The sequence below is a fragment of the Myiozetetes cayanensis genome, unplaced genomic scaffold (genome assembly GCF_022539395.1).
Source record: "Myiozetetes cayanensis isolate MyiCay16 unplaced genomic scaffold, myiCay2020 scf24, whole genome shotgun sequence".
Classification (NCBI taxonomy): Eukaryota; Metazoa; Chordata; class Aves; order Passeriformes; family Tyrannidae; genus Myiozetetes; species Myiozetetes cayanensis.
In genome coordinates, this window is record NW_026087456.1 from 8,128,054 (window position 1) to 8,152,337 (window position 24,284).

The window sequence follows — 24,284 nt, forward strand, 5'->3', positions numbered from 1 at the left end:
AGGAGCACCTCCAACCCGGCCTTCGTTTCACAAGGATCGCGGTGATACACAGCGGGGTAACTCAGCCTCTAATATAGTGGAGAAATGGGGAGTTTACAGGCTCAAGGCATGGAAAAATCAATCTTAAGAGAGTGGCTAAAATTACAAGCTACCTAAGTCCCTTCACAGAATGACTGATAACATTTGAGCCTGGCCCGAGCAGCTGGGCACCCTGCAAGCCAGCAATGGGATGTTTCCCAGAGTATTATGGAGTGATCTAAGAAACTAGTGGCAAGTTGGTTACAGGTCCAGGAAGCTTATCCTAGAGAAAGTTGCTTTTGTATGATTTGTTCAGTGACAATTTGTTTGTTACTTCTAGAAGGTTGTTTTACCCCTAACAATACTTGAACCTTCTTCACTAAAAGCTTTTTTTATCCCCACACGCTTAATATTTTACAGCAATCCCACCAGTGTGTCCCAGGCAGAGGCTGGAATGGTTCCCATTGTTGGCCTGAAGTGCTCTTCCCTTGACACCCAATAAATACACGCTAAAAAAACAAACAAACAAAAAATCCAAACAAACAAAAACTAAACAAAAACACATACAAAAACCCCAAAACAAACAAACAAAAACAAAAAACACAAAGGAAAAAAACTACGGAGCTGACAAGTCTTTCAGGTGCCCCACACAGATGTGAACTCCTTTGCCTTTTTGGGGAAAAACGTGAAGTCAGAGTCCCTGTCCCTCATAAAGTGTCATTCCTTACCCATTCCTTTCTCCACTGCTCCATCTGCTTTTGTACGACCGCTCTGAAAGAGACAAACAGGGAATGATGTATGTATGGGGTTTATTTCTAACCTCCATCTTCCCACAGGTTTGGGAAGCAGCAGCACAAGGAAGAGGCAGAAGCTGCAGCCCGTGGCAGAAGGGGTGGTCAGCCTGGCAAGGAGGCCTTAAACAAGAATGGGTAAGACTCCCGCACCTGAGTAATGAGACCCAGGAAAAAAACCCTATCAATCACACTCCAATTTCATATCATTTTATCTACAGAAAACAAACCACAGTATTTTTTCCCAGTAAAAGTAGTGCAGATTTTAATTCGTGCATCTTCTCGTCACGCCTTTTTTTCGGCATCGCTGAGAGACCCAACACTGCACCTTCTCCCAGACCACCAGACACAAGGGGCTGAGCCAAGAACAACAGAAAGGACCAGCCAGATAAACATTTCTTTCATCAGGAAGCTCATGTGGGAGCTCACGGTGTTGACAGGTCTTATCTGCAGTGAAATCAAAGGACCAAACTTGGAATTCAGCTTGGAAACGTTCCCTGGGGCGGGTCAACCTCCACCTGGAAGCCAGGAGAGCCCAGTGGACATCTGGGGTCCACAGGAACAACCCAAACCTTCCACACGAGCACTGGGATGGAGCTACTGGGGGTTATGCCATCCCCCAGGCAAGTTACCCAGCAAAGGAGTATCAGGAGGGTGGGTAAATGCCTGGCATCCTCAAAAACTCCATGTACAAACCCCAGAAAGACACGCTGCTCTGAAGAAGAAAGATACAGAAACATCTAGAAAAGAGAGACATAAAAGATTGGAAAAGCAGGGCACAACAGAGAAGAGCCTCATAAATATGGGCAAATTCCTTACAGAACTCTACTTTTTACATATACATTTGCTGTCTTTCTGACACAGAGTTTTCTCAGCGGGCATCTCCTGGTGCTGAAAAACTCTTATCCTTGCTCTAGATCTCACAGGAGCCAAAGAGGGGAATTTATTTCAAGCCTGTATCTGAGATTGCTTCTTAAAACTAAGCAGCAGAGATGTGATAAGCAGGTTGTTTGTGACTGGAATGAGAACATTTTCTTCCTTTCAAGCCACCCCAGGAATTCAGTGCATCTTTCTGTAGTGAACCTGGAAAACCGAAGCTTTAGCCACCCTGTGAGAAATATGAGTAACACAAAGACATCCAAGAGGATGCAGCTCACCTCCAACAAGCCTCCCAGTCACTGTCTTCTGTCCCTCTCCACCTCTGCCCCTTCTGAACACCTGATGTAATTCTGCATTGTGCTGTAAAACCAGCACAGATAAAACACAACATGTTGTTTGTATCTCTCCTGAGTTAATTATTACACTGCACAGCCCCATCGGTTCAACGCCGTGTCAGGCAAAATGGGACAAGGAACTCTTCCTGATTTCAAAAGGAACAGCTCATTTCCACCTCCAGCCCTCTGTGATTTCCCAGTCTCATTCCAACTGCTTATTTTCCACAAGGCAAAGTGCCTGTACCTTTGTATTTAGCTCCATTATCCTACTAAGTAACCTGCCAGCTTCAGGAGGTCTCTTCTTCAGGATTTTATTTTTTCAGACTAGAAGCATAGGTAATAACTTGAAATGTTGAGTTTCAGCTTGTCCCAGGTGATTCTTAAATGTGTAGGAATGCAGTAAAGTTTAAAATAGTATCTAACTCCAGTAAACCTTTTTGTTATGTACGAATCAATCACAAGCAAAAGATGACCAGCAGACATTCACCACAGCAGGTAGTTGGAACTAGATGATCTTTAAGGTCCCTTCCCTCCCAAACCTTCTAACACCCCAGGACAGGTAACTTTATTTTGAAATCCTCATAGTGTTACAATGAATTGTGACAACATTCTCTGCTTCATAAAAAACCAAAACCAAACAAACAAAAAGGGAAAAGAAAGGCAGTGAGAATCCCATGCCTGAAACCACCACTGCAGCACAGCTGGAACGTTCAAGGTTTGCCTGTAGAAGTAGCCTGGAATTTAAAACTTTCAGTAACATTCATGGAAAACTACAAGAAGCAACATAATAAAGCCAGTTTAAAGTGTGTACCTGCAGGAGAATCCCTGGCATCATAACCTGGGGGTTACAGAGGACAAGGCTCTGAGAACCAGAAAAAACACCACTGTGGGCTTTAGATTATTTGACTGCCAAAAACCTTGGTGTTCACTTGTAACCAACCACAGTCTATTGTTTCTTGCTCAAGTCATCACTCCTCACCAGTCTCAGCTCTTACACCCAGACATGCCATTACTCCATTAAAATAGAATTATACTAACATTACAAAGTCAATTAATGCTCCACGCAGTGTAATTATGCTCTGGTTTTAGGGTGATGGTTGCTTTTTGTTTAGGAGAGAAAACACACTCACACCCCTAAATAAATGAGGTTTAGGCCACTCAAAGGTGTAATTTTCATTAGGATAAATAAACCCCAAGTGTGGTATTTACCAAGGAGTGAATACAGTTTAAGACTGTCTTCTCTGTTCAATGCACAATAACAGGAGAGTTAAAACCTCAGGTTCATTGCTGTGATGGAGCCTGGAGTTACACATGTATTTTTAAACACTTTTTTTTCCCATTCCTTGAGCAATGTGGCTGATTTCAACACTGGCTGGGCACCAACACCAATCACTGCTAAATCCTGTGTCTTAGAGCACAGGAATATGCACTTGCTATAGCAAAGAGAGAAGTGAAATCACAGTATCAGTTCATACCTGAACAAGAAAGTTGAAACACAACTGGTATTTCTTTAGAATGAGGTGGGTCAGACACATCAGAAATTTGGCAATACAGTTAAAGCAGCAACTGCCTCTTCCTGCAACAGAACTGCAGCGTGTTTGTATCTACAGAAACTATCCAAAAAATCCATCACGTCATCCAGCATCACTGGGAGAAACCTTTTAGTTCTGCTTTTGAAGAAATAACATGTACAGGTTAAAAAAACCACTTTGCCAGGGATGCCCAGAAACTTAAAAAAAATTTGAACTGCCTTAGAGGAAACTAGTTAAGCATTTTGCCTTTCAATGGATTCAAAGCTCTACAGGAAACACATCTCCATCCAGAAAAAAATAATGATTTCTGATTTCAAATATCGCCCACCACAGTATATACCTTTTGAGAAAAATCATGTGCATCTTAGTAAGCACCCACATTTATGTCCACACACACACACCAGGTGCTTTGAAACAACCACCACTCAACTGAACAAAAACATACTCCCAGCCACAGAATTTCTCTATTAAATCCATGTTTATTGCTTAAGTTTTATCACAGTGGAGATTAAATTATGCTTAATCATCCGGTCAGTGCTTTTGTACCTTCTTTAATGCCAAAAAAACACCCCTCCCCCACATTTGAACCAAGTCATTCATACACTCGAAGTCTTCTCACCATCCCACCACTCATCGCCTCTGTGTGCTCCTTTAGTTGCCACGAACTGCAAGATTGTAAAAAGGAATAGCTACTAGGCTTATTTATAATACCATTTTCTTCAAGTATTCGGAAAGCAGTACAAGTAGCTGTACTGTGCATTAGAAACGTATCTGCACTGTTATTTTATTGCTCTAGGACCGAGGCTCCTGATGGAATGGCAAGCGAAATATTGCATCACTGTGTATGAAGATGAGCTCAGCATCCCATCATCATTTCCCAACTCCCGCCGTGTTAGTGAGCGACACCGGGTAAAAACGGGCGTTCCTCCCTTTTCTCCTTCAAGGCAATGGGATCTCGAACTACGAATAAATAAAGCGTACACTCACAACGTGTGTAGTGCAAAATTCCAAGTAAACAGAATGACATGGAAATAAAACTCATAGTTGCCAACTTTGGTCGAGCAAGGCGGTGGCGGCGGCGCCACCGCGCCCGGAGCGCATCCCCAACCCTCGGAGCGCAGCCCGGCGCCGGCGTCCCGTGTCGGCCACAGTGATTGGAGGAGATTGTTGCGGGGCCGGGGTGGGGGGACACACGCACCGCCACCTCCTCCCCGGAGCAGCCGCCAGGCTTCATCCCACGCCCGCCCGCGGCGCGCAATTCCCATTGGCAACTATGCGGAACGTGGATTGCGTGGGCCCAGACTAATGGAAGGGAAGATTTCTTGGGTGGGTTTTTTTTTTTTTTTTTCTTTTTTTTTTTTACAGATACAACCATTGAAAGAGAAAACAGCTACAACATTGCGATTCCGAAAGAACTTCATGAGAATTAACATTCAACTCTGGGGGGTTGTGGGATGTTTGCAGTGGGTTGGTTGGTTCCTTTTTAAACAGAGCCCAAGGAGTGGTTCGACTCTGCACAGCTCTGGGCCATTACAAAACCTCCTGCACGAAGCACAGGGATAGATTTTCTTATTTTTTTTCTTTTGTTGTTGTTGTTGTTTAGTTTGTTTTCTTATCTATGCAAATCTACTTCCCACACAGCTGTATTTCAAACTGGAACAGAACTCCCTAATATTTTTGTGGCATAAATTACATTATGCAGAGAAAGGCAACAAATGAAATTTTGTCTAAATTAAAATTAGGACCTACTGTAGCCTTGCTCAAGACCCTTTTCTCCAAAGTACTGGGAGTGAGCAGAAGAGTCATGCAGCTTCATCAGTAAAACAAGTACATATTTTTGCCATTTTTCTTCAGTGCTCAGTAAGAGTATTGCTTTTTTTTGTTTGTTTTTTAAAGGTCTGTGTTCTCTGTCGGCAACTTGCTATTTCCTGCATAAAGACTGGGAAAAACTTTTTGTTTTAAACAGCATTCTTACACAACTTGTTGAACCTTCAACGAAGGAAACACAGAACTAGAACTAGAGTTCTCTCAGCTAAAAGGATGGACATATTAAAATAATAAAAAAATAAAAGGAGAACACCTCTGCAAATAAAAAGAAACCTCTCCTCATTTGGGACACACACATTGAGCTTTTAAAAAACTCAAAATTCATAAATATGGTCATCGTATAGAACTTTTAGAGAATTAAGGCTTCTAAAAACTTCAGTGCCAAAATAACCTCTCTGCATCAGTATTAAGAATAAAACATTTTCCATTTTAGGTTGTGCTTGCTTGCTCCTTTTTTTTTTTTTTTTAAAGACTTCTCTTAGTTCCGCAGAATTTTGTCACATAATATTACATACCGAAGGGGAGTGTTAGAACTGCTTATTGAGGTTTGGTTTTTTTTTGTTTTGTGGGTTTTTTTTTTTTAAGTAGTGGTTAGGCTAAGTTACAGCGATAAAATTCGATTACTGATCTGATTCGTTACTACTTTACACGGGGGGGGCCGTTGGCTCATTTCACCTTCTTTTCATGCTTGATGTGGCCGTTCCTGCGGTACTTGCCGTTGGGGATCCCGTTCTGGTAGTGTCCGTTCACGGCGCTGTGCTTGTCGTTCGACCACAGCTGTTTGCTCTGCTTGCAGACAAACTTGGCCAGCCTGGCCAACACATAGTAAAGTAAGGCAGCACCCACTAGAAGGACAAAGGCAATATCCAGTAAGAAATACTGAAATAGGGAGATGCTGTAAACAGCGGCACGTAGATGTTGGGCTCCGTTGTGGCGGAGGATGTAGTTAATCCAGTACACAGTCCGGTTCACGGGGTGGCCAGGCTGGTCCTTGTGGATCTCAGACAGCCGCTGCGCCCGCTGCCGGTAGCTGGAGGAGAACAAACAAGGAAGGGGGAAGAAGGGAAAGGGAAAAAAAAAAATCACCACGTTATGCTATTGTGCAACTGAAGGGCTGGAGAAATGCAGGAGAGCGAGACACCTGGCTCTGGTTTAGCAACAGACCATTTCTGCTCTCGGCCAGCCCGGAGTTTCACCTAAAACTTTTCATTTTCACCCCAGCCACTCATCGTGTCAAATTCCTCCTCTCCTCCCTGAAGGGTCAGCAGGCTGTGCATGCAGGACTTGCCTTTTCACAAGGGTAATTGCACAAGGGAAAGGTGATGCAACTGATGTTATCGAGGTCTCTCTGTCCACATCACCCCTCACTGCCCCTCTGCTGCTCAATCCCTACAGGATTCTCCTTCCCCAGGGCAAGCACCACTTGAAGACTCTGCTCCCAAGAAAGCAAGAAGCATTAACAGCATCATCCTCCAAAGTCAGGGTTAGCCAATACGATATACTGCCAGCTAACACCTCACTACTTTTCAGCTGGAGGTGGTCTCAACAAAGGTGTTTAAAATTGAACACTCAGAATCAACTCGTGAAGTGACTCTCCTCACACAAGGATTGCTGGAAAAACTTATTTGCTGGAATTAGAAAGGATTCTGAAACTCACCTCACAGGCTTGCACTTACTCCCCTGAGTAACAAAAAAATCAGACTGGAGTCCTCCTTCATAACAACTTGTTAAAGTATTGTCATTGCAAAATGACAAATGGACAAATTTTTGTGAATGCAAAATGACAATCCCAAACTTAAGACAGGTATTACTAGCTAGAATAGGAAAATATTTGATTTTTTTTTTTTAAATCAGATCATGGGACTTAAGAGTCACTCTTGGTGAATACCTCCCTCTTTAAACTACAACCCAAGTCGTGTATGTATCTTGCTGCAGGCCTCTGACAGCCAGACTGGTAATAAGGAATAATCCAGACAGACACAGTGAGATAAAATAATATTGGTCTGCAATATGCAATAAGTCAGGACAGGTTTGCTTCCATAACCTCTCTGCCCTCAACATGGCTAGAGCCCCAAAAAGCAAGTAAGACAGCTGAGTTTTGGTAGTGAGCAATGAGCCCAGCACCTACACAGAAACCTCAACCCTGGGTAACAGGACAAACAGCCAGACCTACTCCAGCTGTACATACAAATAAAACCCAGCATGCAGTTTTTTCCCCCACTGCACAAAGGTTTGGTCTAGTCGTACTTAACCCGCAGAAAATCCCTCGTGCCATACCTGGGATCATTAATAACTTTCACTAGGGCTTCATACAGTGCATTCTCAGTCATAGTCTTCCAGTTGAGCAGTATTCCCATGCCTTTGGCCTGGACACGGGTCATGGTATCGTAATGGTCTCCAAAAAGGGGGATCCCCACCACCGGGACCCCGTGGTACATGGTTTCAAAAATGCTGTTCAAACCCCCATGACTAAGGAAAGCTTTGATGTTGGAGTGACCTGAAAACAGAAGAGGCGTTGAAGGTTAAAGGACATTTATAGCTCCTTATCCTAAAGTTACTGAAGCACCTGGGTACAACATATCTGTCAGTGTTTCTGTGGCTGAAACTCAGGCAGGGCAAACTTGTTCTGAAGTTATCCCTAAGCCCATTCTGCTGAAATTCCTCATCTATTAAATCACTTCCTTATACACTGTGAAAGGGAACAGCCAAAGCAAAGAAAGTTCTCATGTATATGAGTCACGCAAAATGATTAATGGAGTAATTAATAAGCACTTCTCACTCACGAGCAGCTGCAGGTGGTGACCACAGCAGGTTTAGCAGCACAAGCGAGTGAGGGAGAGCACGTTTGAGGATGAAATACAAGATATTAAAATGCAGGACAACTGATGTTATGCTCTCTCTAAGGCCTCCCATGCCTTACTTCAGGCCAGCAAACACTGACAACCGCAGTGACAGCCCCATGGAATGGAAAAATCACACTGCCTCGGAGCACTTCTGTAACCAAAACAATCCACCTGCTTTAGAAGTCATTTGCCTAATCACCACGTTATTATAAATACTCCAGCTGACACACAACACACACACTGATGTTTAATGCATTCATCAGCACCCACTGGAAGTGTTTTGGGAACACACAAACACCCAGGTATCCCAGAGACAGCCGGAAACATTCCGTGGCCTCTCTCTGAGCAAGGGACTCAGCTATCATCCTGAAACCCTAATTCTAGATCCTTGCTCTCTGCCTTGCATGGCAGAAGCAATCCTGCCTTTATAATAACTGCTCATTCAGCAGAACATTTTTAGCAGAGCAAACTGAAGCTGAGTGAGAATAAGCAGTGTCTGATCAAAACGGATACTCACCCAGCAGGTCGTTCTGCGGTAACCACTCAATCAGCTTCGTGTTGTTGCCTAAATTCCTTGGTTTGTTCCCTGAAAACCTAAACCAGTGAAAATCAAATGGAAGCTGGAGTTAGCAAAACCTCCAAAACGACTACTACAGGACAGAGCTGTTCTGTGGCTGCTCCATCGACCCACTCAAATATTCTGTGTATTGGAGAGCATTAGAACAGTTACTTAAAAAATCACCTGCACATTCTCAATTAAGCAAGACTTACTCAGGACTGGCTTGTACATTCTGTATGTATTATTAGAAGGTTATTTACACTACATTATAGAAAAGCAACTAAACTGTTACTGGTTTGGGCTCCATAATCTGAAGGGTATAAAGACCTACAAAGATCTCCCTGATTTATGATGGTGACATAAGACTGCCAAGCTCTACTGCCACCTCTCTCATTCCCAGAAATATCCTGCCTAAATCCACCTGTGTCCAACACAGACGTGGGTCAGTGATCTAAACAACAGAAGTGAACCCAACCCCCTCAAAAACTCCAAGCCATGTTTGACTGGTAATATTTAGATATTTAATTATGGATCTCAAATCCTCACTGGGGTGGACTGACTGCTTCTCCCTCCCAAAGACCATGTCTTGCACCTTGTCCCAGGGACATCTTGCCATTTTATAAATCATGATGGAAAGAAACAGTAGGTGGGTTCCCTCATCCAAAAAGCCATTCAGCAAATCATAGCTTGCAAGTAACCAAAAAAAAAAAATCCACCATAATGGCAAAGCACTAAGGAAACACTAACAAAAAGCCCTATTTAATAGAACACTTCAACTGAAGTTGTTTTTGCATTAAAAAAAAGCTATCCTCAAGAGAAAAAAATCTGTTAAAATTGACTGACTTACTAGAAAAAAATGGATACTTGTACAGAGAAATATTCCAGGGAAAACACAATGAAAGGACAGAAAAGAAAAGCAGCAAGATCAACTGGGACCAATAATTAATTGGAAGCCAAGCAAAGAAAACGTAGTGGCTCTCCCCCAAACCAAAACTGATGCAAATCTTTACTACAACTACCACAGGTTCTGTGCCACAGGCTGAAGAATTCCCATTTTCCTGTTCATTAGTGGGGTTGGCTACTTCAGTTACACACAGCAGTGAGGCCATTCCTTAAGAGATGGCAGGGAACAGGTTGCTAAATAGCCTGTTAATACAACTCCAACAGCAGGGCAGCGAGGTGGGATGTAAGACACTGATTATTTAGAAATAAATGGTTCACATTAACTCCTCCAAATTAATCACTGATGCTCCATGTGAAGCAGAGCTGACTAAACAATTTTGGGGTTTTTCCAGTGAGCTGAGAGCACCACTCAAGATGCCTTCAGAGCTGAGAACGCTTATTACTGATTCTGACTCCTGCAGATTTCTCTTCCTCCAATTCCTCAGGAAAAAAAAAACAACAAACAAGTGAGAAAATCAATAATGAAAGCCTGTGTTCACAGATGAAAGTGGAAAAGGAGCCTAAAAAAGTGAGGGTAAAGGGAAAGAAGAAGAAGAAAACCTAGGATATAATAATCAGGATTCACTCTTGAGCCCCAGGGTGGCTTTTTTATCCAAAATGATGACAGTATGTCACAGATGTTATAACCTTGGATTCTTTTCACTGTCCTCAATCCTTCCAGGATATCAACTCAGCACAGGAACGTAACCCACGCTTTATTCTGCCACAAAAACCACTGCTCCCCCTTACTGCCAGGGAATTGCACTATTTCCACGAGGAGTGTCCTTCAGCAGAGGCGGGTCCTCTGTGCCACGCAGGAGGTGCCAATTCCAGCCTCGGTAACTCCAGGTTCAGATGGCACAGTGGGAATGAAGCCTGGTGCGAAGCACCCCAAGCACCTCCCCCGCTGCACTCACCTCCAAATAACCCTCTGGGGCAGCCTGGCCAGGGCATGTGCCAGCTTGTTAGCGATGTCTTCAGACAGGTACTTCACTCCGGCCCCAAAGGAGACGAGCACAAAGCCGTTCTCATTAGCACCATTCACCCACGCCTGCAGATCCTGGGGAAGGGAAAACGGACACTGAGCACCACACAGGCAAAGCACACAAACAGGGAGTAAACAGGGCTGAGGAAGAACGGTTGTGGGCTCCTCGGTTGCTGCACAAGCCAAGTTTCAGGAGCTGCAAACATTCCAGAAGTCACTGGGAACAATGACTGGATGATTCAGAATCCGTGGCACAGGCCACGAACAGCAAAACCATTCCATGTTTGTTTTAGCTTCCATATTAACCACTAGTGATTTCAGACAATCTATCCCTTCTTCACTGATCAGTTGACACACACTCTAACAAATTAACATATCACATTTTAACTCAGCAAAACGGGAAGAGATCCACATCGTAGTCAACACATCCGTGTCGTAGGATCAGCCTAGAAGCACCGCCCAGGGAATGTGTGAATGAAGCTGGGACTTGGCTGTGGCATTTTCAAGCCTTTAAGAAAGTCAGAGCACTTCAAAAGCCTTGTTTTGCTTTCCTTTGTACGAAAATAATAAACACAATTTGAAAGAAGCCGGAGGTCCAAAACACACTTTCAGTTTGCAGTACGTGAAGAGGGGAAACAAACAAAATGACCCCACAGACACGCAGGCCTATGAGTAGGATGAAGAATATTTTGTCTTTCTCGGGACACGGTTCAATTCTGGTCACACCAAGTTGTAAGCACAAGCCTGCTCAACACCAGTCCAGCAATAGGAAGTGAGCAAAGAGAAAATCAAGAGCCCTGTTCACAATGTGCCTCTTGTCCTGGGAATAAATAGCAGGGCAGGCAGGAACGGAGTAACGCCGTGCTATCGGATCCCAGCACAAAACCTGCCCCCCAGAAAAACCCTCAAAACCCAGCACGTTACACTGCTCTCTGCTCTGCAGCAAAAAAACATTCCCATCTTCTCTACAATCCACACTTCGCCCTTTTCCACTGTACTCTCTCTTCCTATTTTTTATTCATGTGAAGGCAGAGGAAGGAGGGAAAGGAGGGGAAGTGGCTGTGACCTGCCTCAAAGCTGAATCATTTATTAGGGGCTGAACTTCTGACACAAAAAGTTTCCAAGTGGTTTTGTGATTTATTTAAAGCTCGTCCTTGAATCTGTTAAGGACCTAAGGCATGCTGCAAATGTCATTGAATTTCAGCAGCTGGAATAGTTCAATTAGTTACATCTTAAGCCATTTCTTATCAGTTTAAAGCTCAAGAGAAAATAACTTTTTGTGGGCTCTGGGACAAACTATTCTGGAAAGCCCAGCATGTCAGCCTTGACTGGTAAGGCTGGCCTTTGGATGGAGCAAATAATTCCAGAGGATCCCGGCATCAGGATGTCCTACCTGTGATTACTTCTGCTTGGTCAGGCACGTGGCTTTCTGCTGCTAGAGATGAGCCTGTTCTAGCTGAGAAACTGCTCCCAGGGCTACTGCTCCTCTGTGCTTAATTAGAAATTCTGTGAGACTTCACAACTCTGATGTATTCGCAAAGTAAAAATCATACTTCATTATGTATACATAGAGGAGGTATAAAATATTTCCTTGTAATGGAATTTCTAAAATAGCATTCAAAAATCCCCATGTACATTAACAAATAGCTAATAAGTACTTTGAATTTTATGGATGGGGGGAAAAAAAGCAATTTTACTGTGTTCTTTAGGACCAGAGATACCTGCAAACAGGATTTTGCATTTTACTACTGTGTAACAGCAAAGCAACCTGCTTTGTGTTATTAGGGCTGGTTTCAGAGCCAAACCTCTGTAATCCTTCCCTTTGAAGGTAATCCCACGGCTTCGGTGGAATATCACGTGCAAAGGTGAACTTCAAATCTTCAAATTCACAGGCAAGATCCTGCCATCAGGCTCAAAAGATGGGATTTGTTTGTTGCATTAAATAGGATTACATTAATTGCTTACCTGCCTCCTGATCTGCAGCCCCTTTCCAACCTGCTTCCCCAGAGGGGTGCTGGACATCACTACTGTGCACGGGCTGTTCAAAATCAACTACACACTTGTCAGGGTGAGGGCTCTCCTCGCATACTTCTGTGTAACTCCTGGCACAACACAGCCTGGATTAAAGGGGACCACTGAGTGTCACTTGAAACGCAGGAGTTGGGTAAAAATCAGGAAATGGAAAACGGGGAACTTACACTGACTGCCTCCTTGGAGAGCTCCCCGAGTCCATGACCTGGCTGAGTCCATTATTCTCAGGTTCCTTTAACTTCTGATCATTGTTTCTCCTGACAGCTTTTTAGCACAGACTTTCTACACTGAAGATCAAGTGACAGCGAATCCAAGTGAGGGGCGTTCACAGGCCTTTGGTTTTACGACAGATCTGAACGTCCTGGTACAAATCAGCTGGGCCACGGCACAAAGGCTCAGTATTTCCTTGTACCTTCCTTGTTCTTTGTGTGACATACAAGGTGCAGCAGTGATACAGCAGATAAGAAGCACGCTGTGCTCTTGGCACATCGAACAGACTGAATACTTCGACAGCACTTACTACTAGAGCTGTGTATTTCATTTTATTTTGCAAAGTTAGGAACATAAATGCGGGAAATATCAGCTTGCAGTGATGCTCCCAGAACCTTAACATTGGAAGAGCACACGCTGATGGCTCAGGACAACCTTGTTTGCTTAAAGTTTCAGCAGCCTTCAGTCACCTTGCCACTCATTAGGGCCATATTAACCCAAACACCATCCTCGATGAATCCACCTCCCTCTAAAAACCCTCACAGACACCCAAGTCACCCCCTATGAGCTCACCCCTTTCTTCTCCTTAAATCCACTTACACTTTTGACCTCCAGCTCATTCTGCCTTCCCGATCTAATTACGCTCTGGATGAAAAGGCCCTGAGTCAGGCTGATGAGTCATTAGAGCTGCCCTCATTAAAACCAGCCTGCCCTGTCCGGGCAGCACTTCACAGCTCCTGGCGTGCAGCAAAGCGACCTCCTTTTGCCCACTTGAAATGATTTTCAGGTTTACTGTAAACTCACGGGGATTTTTTTTTTTTTTTTTTTAAACACAGCGAAAGGAAATCACAACTTCTGAAGTCTAAATTACAGGAGAAGTCTGGGGAGGGAGGTTATTACATGACGAGTTGCATTGAGCCTTCCTCACACTCTGCTTCAAACTTTAACCGAATAGAATAGAGAAGGAAACACCTTTAACTTCTGCAGTTAATTCAAGACATGCCCTTCTTTAAAAGGTTTTCTTTCAGTGACTGGAACAGTCACTGAAACACTTTTTTTTACCCCCCCAAATATAAGTATTTGCAGATTTTCTTTCGAAAGAGAAGCCCCTGCCTCAGTTTAAGTCACAGTACAGCCAGCAAAGAGCTCTGCTGAGGCTGCACTGCCAACTTGACAAACTTACACCAGTGACTCAAACAGTCATCTGGCTTTCCCCTTCCAAGCCAGGAATCAAACCATAAGGAATTATAACCCCCAAAACCTCGATGAACTTGAAAGCAAAACTTTCAGTAGAAATTCTAACAAAAACTTAGATCAGCCACTCACAGAACTTGTGTACTTCATGTACATTAGAAGTATAATTATTCTCTGTAATTTCACACTGAAAACAAGCTGACACTAATCAAGCATTAAGCTGGATACTCGGGTTTTCCAGAAATTTTAAGACACAAAAATAGCTGAGAAGTCTGGGATTTGAGAGGTACTTGCCAAAATGACCTGAGTGAGGGAGGCTGTTTCGTCCAGACTGTGATGGTCAGTGGAGAGGCTCCTGCAGAGGATAACTCAGCACCTATGGCTGGACACACACCTTCCCTCACTGGGAACTTCCCACTTCAGAGGAGGTGGGCCCATAGGAAGGACAGCAAACCTGGCAAGCCTATTAGAGCACATTCAGGTTCTGTACTGAACTGTGAATGACATTTTCCAACTGAATTTTGGGTTTCGTCCAGTTACAGCTCTATCTACATCGACCATAAAATATCCCCTGACACATACACACACATTAATTACCATTTTCACTCGAAGCAATTCATACTAAGGTGTGAAAACCCAAGAGGGCTCCCAATTGCACCACTGTGCCCAACTCTGCCCGTTTCCATGCAGCTCCTGTGAAGATGCATGTTCTTGGGGGGAAATAGTGGAAGAGCCTGAGCCTCCACAGGGAGAAGAAGCACTTATTGATCTGTGCTGTACTATAGGCACGAGGGAGTGTGTGGGGGGGGAGGAATAAAGAAATAAAATCAATCTTTTGAGCATGCAGGGACAGCAATGCCATTGTGGCAGCCCCACTGTGTGGGCTTTGTTCTGCCTGGTTCTCTAATTAGCCATTCTTTGCAGGACTGGATGCTGGAGGCACAGCTGTGGCTGGAGAGCGAGGGCCCAGCTGGCAGTAACCAGTGGTGCCTAATACTGAGCTTTGTCTCGCATAAACAAAGTACACAAGTACAAACATAACCGGGTTTAATATCCGAGGCTTTGCCCTGTTCAGCTGCTCGATTCAAATGTGGAAGAGCACAAATGCCTGTTCTTCAAATATGGTTGCAAACCACCCTTTCCCCCAAGGGAGAGCACAGGCATCCCATGCAACTTCTCCTATGAAATGCTGCTTAGAGAGCAGACAAAATGAGATCTATTTCAAAATAAGAAGCCACGTTAAGCCATGTTTAGAAAGGGGGTACTGAGAAATAAACAGAAAGGTACACAGACCATTTTTACATTGGTGTCTGAACTTCCCTGGCATCTTCTAAACAGTACTTCTTCTGTGACATATTTCTCCAGGAATACATTTTTATTTCAAATTTTACTAGAACAACTCAGCAGCACAGGTGGTTAAAGGTCATGCAGATGCCATTATACAACCTTTGCTATCACAAAACAAACAAGATCACATCATATAATCTAGAAGTCACAAAACAACCAATCAGTCCACAGCAAACCCAGGGAAACACTATCCCTTGAGGCAAAGTAGGCTTTGTATTTACTTGCCCTGAATTTGTAACTCAGTTTACACCCAAAAACGGGAGTTACCTGCTCTAGGGAGCAAAGGCCATGGAACACTACAGTGAACTCCTGACTGGATGAGGCAGTGGGTGGCTCACACCTCCCTGACTCCACACATCCAGCTGCTTCTGGCAGCTCCCTGTCACGCTCCAGAGGTTATTTTCCACTAAGGAAATTCCTGCCTTTTCAAAATATGGTTGCCAGGCCAAAGTGCTCATCCCATTTTATCAGGGCTTGTTCCTTTTCATATCAGTCTCAGGTCAAGTAGGAGCAGACAAACATGTCCCAGTGGGGACCAGATCCTCCCCACCTCCCATTTCCCTCTGGATTAATAGCAAGTTCATACTTCCCTTCTCTGAGTTTTATTAGTGACTGATTTAATTACTAAGTCACACATAAATCCACGCAGTTAACATTCACACTATTCTCTCATATTTGGGAATTCCTACCAGCATAGAGTACAGCAATTGCAAAAACAATACCCTGAACCCACTAAAAAAGCATCCTTAGATTGTGGCAGCAGACTAAGTCCCTCTCTTCTTGCTGGCTAAAGCCACACTAACACCATCAGCTGGGAAGCAAACTCAGATCCCAGCTGTCTTCTGTCAGGACCCCAAGCATTACCAAGTGCACTGTCACCACATATTAATTTAAAGCTGTTGATCAAGTGCATCCTCAATAATATTAGACCCAGATTCAGCCCTGCTGAGATACAGACTTTCCTTTCATGTATTTCACTAACAATTTGAGATATATATCTAATTTCTTGAGATATATATATACACACACTGTATATTTGGCTTATCAAAATACAGTAGAGAATGAAAAAAGTCTTTAAGCTTTCCAATGCCTAAAATATTGTATTTTTTTATCCCTGACCTTGGTCTTTTCCCATTGAACATCCAACACCAGAATGTTTGAGTCCAGTTAACTTTGAAGAGCAATGAAATTCACTCCCAAAAAAACAGAGTCAGGAAATACAGCCCCACCCCCCCACCTCTGGAGTTGCAGGAGTATCCAGTGAAGCCTCCAGAACACAGTCTACCCAAAACTAGAGGTCAACCAGGAAACTGCAGTGCAAGTACTTCCCTGCTGCAACACTCCCTGTCAAAAATCCATTACTCACCAGACCTCTGGCAAGCTCCCTGGGAAAGCAACCTTGCCTCTCAGTGCAACGGGAAGAGTGGAAAATAAGGAGCTTGTCCTTCAGGAGAGGTTAATAAAACCACTGCATAGAGCAGAGGGATCCTCAAATCCGGGATCCAAATTAAAAACCTTGCTGGTGTTACCCCAGAGGCAACATTCTGTTAAAAAATACCCCAAAAAGCCACTTTCCTAAACATGAACTCGCAAGCACGCACATGAAGGTTGATGATTATCAAATGTCAATGCAAAGCACAGGTCTACCACCCTTTCTATACTTTCAGTAGCTCCATAGGTAGCAAAAAACTCTACAACTGTTCAGAAAAAAACAGCTTTAAGAGACTAGTTTTACTTACTCTGTCTACAGAACATCAAGTCAAATTCAACTGCAGCAGATACAGTAAGGAGAAAATTAAAGAGAAGCTCAATTTTAAAATTTTAAATCCAGACCTCTGCATTACAGATCCTGACATATGCCCCCTTCCATAAATCCATATTATAACCCAATTCAGGTGGGAAATTTTGTGTTCTGGGGATGGCAGGGGATACAACTCCAACCTGCAGCTTTGATTTAATAATGGCAATTTCGTCATATCCTCTTCAGATAAAACAGCTTGTCTTTCTTCCTGGGGCTTTACCTCCTCCCTCGTTTTTTTAAAGACTTATAAATACATATAAAGTTTATATGCACAATACCCATCTGTTTTTATATAATAGTTACATAAACAGGCCACTCACCACCCATTCTTTACCAAGCCTAAGATCAGCTGCCTTCTGATCCTGGGTAAGACTCACATCCTTCACCAAGACCTCCCTGCTGTGCCCTGCAGCTCCTCCACTCGGAATCCCACCTGGAAAGGCTCAGGGAGATGCCTCTCCTGAGGATATTAACCACAAACCAACCATCCACTTCACTTAACCTTTAAGCAACTGGGACATCAAAAAAGCTGCCTTGAGTGAGCATTACTGTTAGGCAATAATATTAGTAATTAGGCTGGCTGCTTTCAAACATCAGCTTTGAGCACATTCCAATTCCTCACATTATAGAAACTTGGGACCCAAATGCAGCGTGCTCCAAATATTACAGAACAAAAAAGCATGCCTTTGGAAATCAATTCCTAACTTGTGTTTTTTTCTGTACGTTATAGAGGGAAAACCCTGGGAAAAGCACAGCTCGTCGATTTGTCCTGCATGAAGGTCATTGCTTCAAAACCTGGGAGTGACACTCAGTTCAACCTCTGCATGCTGAAGTCAGTAAGTGTTGTTGATTTGTGTGCTCCAATATGAGCGTGATGAACACGATAAATCAGAATACTGAAACCCACAAAACGTGTTGAAAGCAGCAGCTTATTAACCCGTGTGCTGTACAGCAGCCCAGTCCTACTGGGGCATCTCAGACTGATGCCTGTGGGTACTTGTGAAGCTCAGGCAACACTTACCTGTGGAGCAAAACATCAAATCCTGGGGTGGATGGAAAAGCTTCACCTAAAATATATTTCAGAGCCAAAATACACGATCACACAGTTCAGTACGGAATTTACAGAGTGCTGCATCATCTCTCTCAGCCTTAAAAGACTTTTAGCCTCCCCAGCTGACAAGCACACGCATTTTAGAACAGCTCTAGAACTGCTTCACATCACCAGAAATTCACTGTCCAAACAGCTCTGTAAGAACTATTCCCTGAACTTGAAAAAAAAAAAAACTAAAATGATGGCACTCTGCCATCTGCAAAAAATGTACTGCTACAGCCTGCAAGAGCTTAGAGACTGTGCCCTTGAATAGGAATGAAGGAGAAAAGTGGGATGTAAGGAATAGAGCATCTCCTTGGTCTTCCATCTCACTTTAAAAATAAATATCAATATTAGCTACACACAACTGTCAGCAAGGCTCAAGGGAAGACAAACAGACAAAAAACCAAGCCTTTTTCAGTGAGAAGATTTCAAAGCCACCAATTTGCTCCATGCTTAGATGTTCTCAATAACAAGCTCAGGTAAGAGATGTACAGGGAGGAGCGAGGAACTTACTGCAATTACTGTCTGTTGACAGCTGTGGCTGAAAGGCCAACTTCTTACTCCGAAACGTGCACACCCTCCTCCAGCATAAGTCTGGTTTGCTCATGGAGTATTTCCCAAGGCGGCTGCTTGTAGCACCCCCCGGTTCCCGCCCTGAGTCAGGGACTCTTATCGGGCTCATTAATGCCTAATACACACCAACCCAGTCACAGGGTAAACGGCAGAGCACAGGTTTCCTCATTGTTTCTTCAAATGGGTGTTCCTTTACAAAGCTTCATTCACATCCCTCTGGAGAAGTGCAGCGAGGGAGAGGCAGAGGAGCCTTTTACTTTCCTAGTGGGCACTGACAGCTATCAGGGAAGTACTGCCAGGGGACACCACGCACTTGATAGTTCAAGTCAGTGATTACCTTAGGGACCTCGTTGTCAGTCTGCCTCTAGCTTTTGATCTTTCAAGGATAATTCTGATCCCACTGTCCTCTGTGCCAATTCAACACACTGGTTTTTGATCCTGGACTGTGTTCCACGTGCACGTAACATTTGATTCCCTTAGGATAAGGGGTACACAGCCACAACCATCTCCTTGCCTTTCATAGAGCAGCACACACCTCACGCAAGAAGCATCTTTAAACCCTGTTTAATTAATTAAAACGTCACGCTGGCTCCCATAGGGGACGACTAACTCTGCCTACCCTGAGCTCGGCAATGGGACCATCGGCCCTCCCACCGCGACGGAGCCGAGCGACGCAAGCTGTGCTCAGCTCCATCTCCCCGCAGCCGGGACGGGAGCGGGGAACGTGCCATCCCCAGGCATTCTGGCCGCTGCCCCGACACCCTGCCCGTCAGTCCCGGCGAGACCGACCCCGCCGTGCCGGAGGGAGCCGCAGGGCGCCGCAGGGAGCCGGGCAGCGCGGTGACCTCCAAAAGCACCCGCTGGCTCCCGCTCCTTGGCACAGCCATCACTGCGACCGCCCCGGGGACACTGCGCCAAGCGCAGCGCGGGACGCTGCCCGGGAGCGAGCCAGGAGGGGGAGCGGAGCCTGGGCAGGGCTTGAACAGGTAGCACACGCTCCCTGCAGCGACTGCAGCTGCCCCGGCGAGCGCTGTGCCAGCACGGCAGAGCCCCTGCGGGCACATTCTGGACGCTCCAGCTGCCGGCATGGGGCTGCATCTCCTGCGCTCCCCCATCCAAGCGTTCCCCCCCAAAAAAAACCGCAGGGACCCGCAGGCGGCAAGTGCGGCTACAAGGATTTACACACGCCATCCACTCACTGCCCGGAACCAAAATGTGAATGCAGACGGGACAGAGCACAGCAGGAGCAATGTCTCCTTGCCCTTCACACACGACATGGATATTCAGCGCCCACTGCTACGTGCTATCTTTAAAGCGGTGCTTTTCTAACTTGCAAGAAGTTAGAAAACAGGTGCAGATTCTGAACATCCACAAAACAGAGCTACCATGTCCCCCAGAATGAAAGAGCGGGCACCTCATAACACTTCAGAACACCCTGACCTTCACCTCCCCTTTGACTACTGAATTACTCCCCTCTGCCTCTTTTTTTTAAGATGCTCCTCATGAGCAGAAAACTAGAGCTTTTCAGTCAAGTGCAGGCATTCTGGTTTGGGAAAACAAACTACGTGATTATTTCGGGTGAGGGGTAAAAAAGGACAAAAAACTGCCGGCAAGGCATTAGTGCCACTACTGAGGTGCCCAGGTATCCTCTGCTGACCAGGTATTTTGGGCTTGGAAAAAACACCCCTAGTTTTTCCCTAATACTTCTCTAGCAGACAAAGCGCACTAGGCTACTCCACAAGCAGTTCTGGAGACTGCAAGAGACCCAATAACTTGAAATAGTAGCTTAAATTTGCCTGCTAGAAGCTGTTGTCTGCAGCCACATAACCCTTCTTTTCTGATCACCTCTGGGCAGGAGTGTAATTTATGAGAGCTCCTGAAGCATCACCAGTCCCAGCCCAGCCCAGAAACGTGAACCAGCTCTGCTTCTGGCTCACCTTAATGCACCAAACTCAAAGCTGCAGAAAATAAATCAGCCAAGGCTCTCACCTCAGAGCTGCAGCAGGAGCAGGGAACAGCCGCAGCACTCGCTATCCAGTTTGAAATCTGCCAGAGCAGAGCCACCGTTCCGAATTTTATCTCGCTGCACAGCAAGCACCGACTGATTGCCCAGTAATTAACCTACAATACATTCCACGGGGGATTATGTGTAACACCTTAGGCACGGACAAATTCCCGGATAAAAGAGGAACATGCTCACTTTGCTATTTCTCTCCTGAACCTTCAAACAAATCTCCTGCTTACGACTCCAAAAGAATGAACTGCCCAATAAAACTGAAGACGAGGTAAATAATGACAAATAATTACATTCCCCCCACCTCGCTTTTTCTGGGAGAAGAAATAAATACCAGTTTGGAAAAGGAAGAAAAAGCTCAATCCAGGCCACCAAGTTTTCCTGGAGGGAATAGGGCTGAACTTGCAGACAGCACAGCAGGTACCTTTAGCCTGCTTCCTCAGGATACCTGTGCAGCCTGACCCTTTCCAAACACAGGAGTGTACACACAGGAAGAACCTGTTAGCAGCAACACTGTTCTGGCCATCTCTGCTAATACCCTGGAGCGCAGACAAGAGCAGTTTTCACGTGAAAAGCGAAGGCAGAACACGGCATTTGAACAAGAAAACTGTCGAGCACTGCAGGTCTATCATCCAGCCATAAGCATCCATTAACATGCACCTCCAACTCAACATCTACCCTTTCATGGACGCAGGAAGTGCAAATGACGTGGTGCTCCACGAGATTCTGTTCTGCCTGCCACTCACCACCGTGCTGCTGAACAGGGGCATTCTCAGCTATCAGGTATCAAAGATCACCTACTATACTGAAGTAATTAAACTTAATAATTAATCTGTGCAGCCAGGATTTCTGGAGCCAGTGCAATCACTGTCACTGTTGCAGTACGTGATGGCCAGCACGTGCACAGGATAGCATTCACATCTGGGTGTAGCAGTGGTGCCATTTAGGTCAACTCACACCTCCATATCTTGGCCTGTACAGTGTTTGTGTTTTTCTTCCCACACTTACATACATCTAAGTTTTAAAGACATTTTTACTTATCGAACCCAAGGGAAGCAAAAAAACACCACAGAGAACACTAATACCATGAAGTTATAATGTCTAACTTATCAGCAGGCATCTTTAGGCGTAAGCAGTACTCATCCATCCTCCCTCCTTCCCATTCTAACCCATGTTTGGGTAGAAGCTACCCATGTGATTTCTGAGACTGTTTTTCACCTCTAATGCACCATTAAGCACTTCACTCAAAAGCAAAATACTTCCTGCAGCCACAGAAGACTCATTTGGGGGAGTTTTTGTCTCACAGTTCCTCTCACCACCACCCCAAGCAACTTCCAGTGACTCCAAGAGTATATTCCACCAAGCAACAGCAGGACGCCAGATCCCATTTGACATTCACCGCTTAAAAACCGTCACTCGTGACATGAGGTGAACCAGAAGCCACAGAAATGACTGTAAAAACTCAGCAAACCTTACTTCTGGCAGAGGGCTGGCCGGTTTGGTGAGGATCCCTCCCACGTAGACGACGTTGGGAAGCGTCGGTCTCGGAAACTCCAGCGCTACATCAGTACAAAGCATCCACAGGCTGGATCCATGAACCAAGTCGTACATGGACCGTTCGGGAAGAACCTTGTGTTTCTGCATTATCCGTTCGTATTTTGGCAGAACCAAAAAACTGACTCCAAACCTCGAAATAAGATAAACAACAGTGTTTTTAATCCTCTCCAAGAGGTTCATGTGATCCGTGAGCAGCGAGTTAAATTCGGGAACGTAGGACAGGGGAGCTGGAGCACCCACTTCTGCTGGATACCAGAGGCCAGTGGAAAACACGGCGTATTTAACCCCTAAAAGATGGGCTATAACAAATCCGCACATCTCATTGGGATCGACCAGGAGCAGGTCAAATTTTTCCTGTTTCAGGGCACGCATGAGGTTTTGGTTGCCGACCATCATGTCGCAGTTCTTGGAGTAGTGGTCCAAGATGTCGAACAGTTCGAGGGCTGTCAGTCTCCCCGAGAAGATACTCCTCATCTTGGACTGCAGGAAATCATCCGAGGTGCTGCTGTTAAAGATCCCTGGGTAGCGCTGAAGTCTATAGTGATTAGATGGAGGAATCTCTCTGCCCTCAGAGAGGAGAAACACTGTCTGGTGACCTTGGTCATGCAAGGCTGAGGCCAGAGTCTTGAAAATATAAAGATGGCTTTCAAACATAATTGGCGGCACGACGACGATTTTGGCAGCCCTCGCTATCCCGACGGCACTCCACAGGAGAATGAAAGCTGGAGCGTACGGCTTCATAGCTGGAACGGGAAAGACAGGCATTACAGCAACACACAACAGATTTGTCATCCAGTGGGGAATTTAAAGCAACTTATTATCTGGCTGTCCCATGAAAACTTATCCTGTCTCCCCGTTTTGAAGGCATCCTTGCAGTGGTCACAGGGAACAAGAGAGACCCAGTTTCAGAGGCAGTTGGCAGCGCCCTGTTTCCAGTGAGATCTGCCTCTTCCCCACCCCTCCCTTTCCATCTGGCATGAAGGGTAAACAAGAGACTTCTTCCAACACAGACAGGGATATGGCACCTGCATGAAACAGCAGGGAAGCCGAGTGAGACAGTGAGGTTGGCACCCTACCACACGCGGCACTTCCGAAGTGTAAACATCACCCGACAGCTCCCACATCTTCACGTCAGCCCTGACAGCTGAATCCAGCTACACTCGTGATTACACTTAAAAGCACAACTGCATAATTGTTAGTAGAATTTATTAAGTGGTTAAGAAAGATGCTAAGTTCAAAGATCCAAAGGCTTAAATGCTGTACTTATTCACCCATGAGTCCCAAAGGAAGCACTGGTGATTTTCAGTGCATAGGATGTAAGATGAATGAGAGCAAATACAACTCAGTTCCTCAACTGGAACTTGTACATCCATTTCGCAGCCTGAGCACACCACACTTCACACTGCTGTTAACATGGTTATGAGCATTCCTGCTACAAGCTCTTGTCTGATCATTTCCCACAGGCTCCAGGCTGCCCTCCTCCAAGTTGCAACTCTGGTCTGATTTAAGGATAACATCTTCTGAGATTTTGTTTTTCATATAAGCCAACAGGAATAGAGAAGATTAAGCTAGTTTGGTTTTTTCCTCCTAAAAGGACATGCAAATCCATGCAATATTGTCCTTTAGTGTCAACACTGATCTAACAGACAGGGATGCAAAGTCACAGTCAGGCAGGAAAAGGCTACCACAGAGTAAGAACCGACTTTCCTTTGAGTTTTCAAAAGTTACACTTTGTATGAGACAAGAGGTAGTA

The 24,284-nt window shown here is 44.9% G+C and overlaps 1 protein-coding gene across 1 annotated transcript; it reads right to left on the minus strand.

Moving 5' to 3' along the window:
• Nucleotides 1-4,014: 4,014 nt before the first annotated feature.
• UGT8 (UDP glycosyltransferase 8) lies at nucleotides 4,015-23,450 on the minus strand. Its single transcript, XM_050320549.1, has 5 exons — nucleotides 22,451-23,450; nucleotides 10,644-10,786; nucleotides 8,743-8,819; nucleotides 7,660-7,879; nucleotides 4,015-6,412 (listed from the first exon to the last, which is right to left on the minus strand). The coding sequence occupies exons 1-5, from the start codon at nucleotides 23,321-23,323 to the stop codon at nucleotides 6,049-6,051; spliced, it is 1,677 nt and encodes a 558-aa protein (XP_050176506.1). The 5' UTR covers nucleotides 23,324-23,450; the 3' UTR covers nucleotides 4,015-6,048.
• Nucleotides 23,451-24,284: the final 834 nt, after the last annotated feature.

Coding starts and splice junctions, on each gene's coding strand:
- UGT8 (XM_050320549.1), bottom strand. CDS start 23,323: ATGACAAATCTGTTGTGTGTTGCTGTAATGCCTGTCTTTCCCGTTCCA. Junction 8,820..10,643: donor CCCCAGAGGGTTATTTGGAG/GTGAGTGCAGCG, acceptor TCACTGGTTTAG/GTTTTCAGGGAACAAACCAA. Junction 7,880..8,742: donor ACCGCAGAACGACCTGCTGG/GTGAGTATCCGT, acceptor TTCTGTTTTCAG/GTCACTCCAACATCAAAGCT.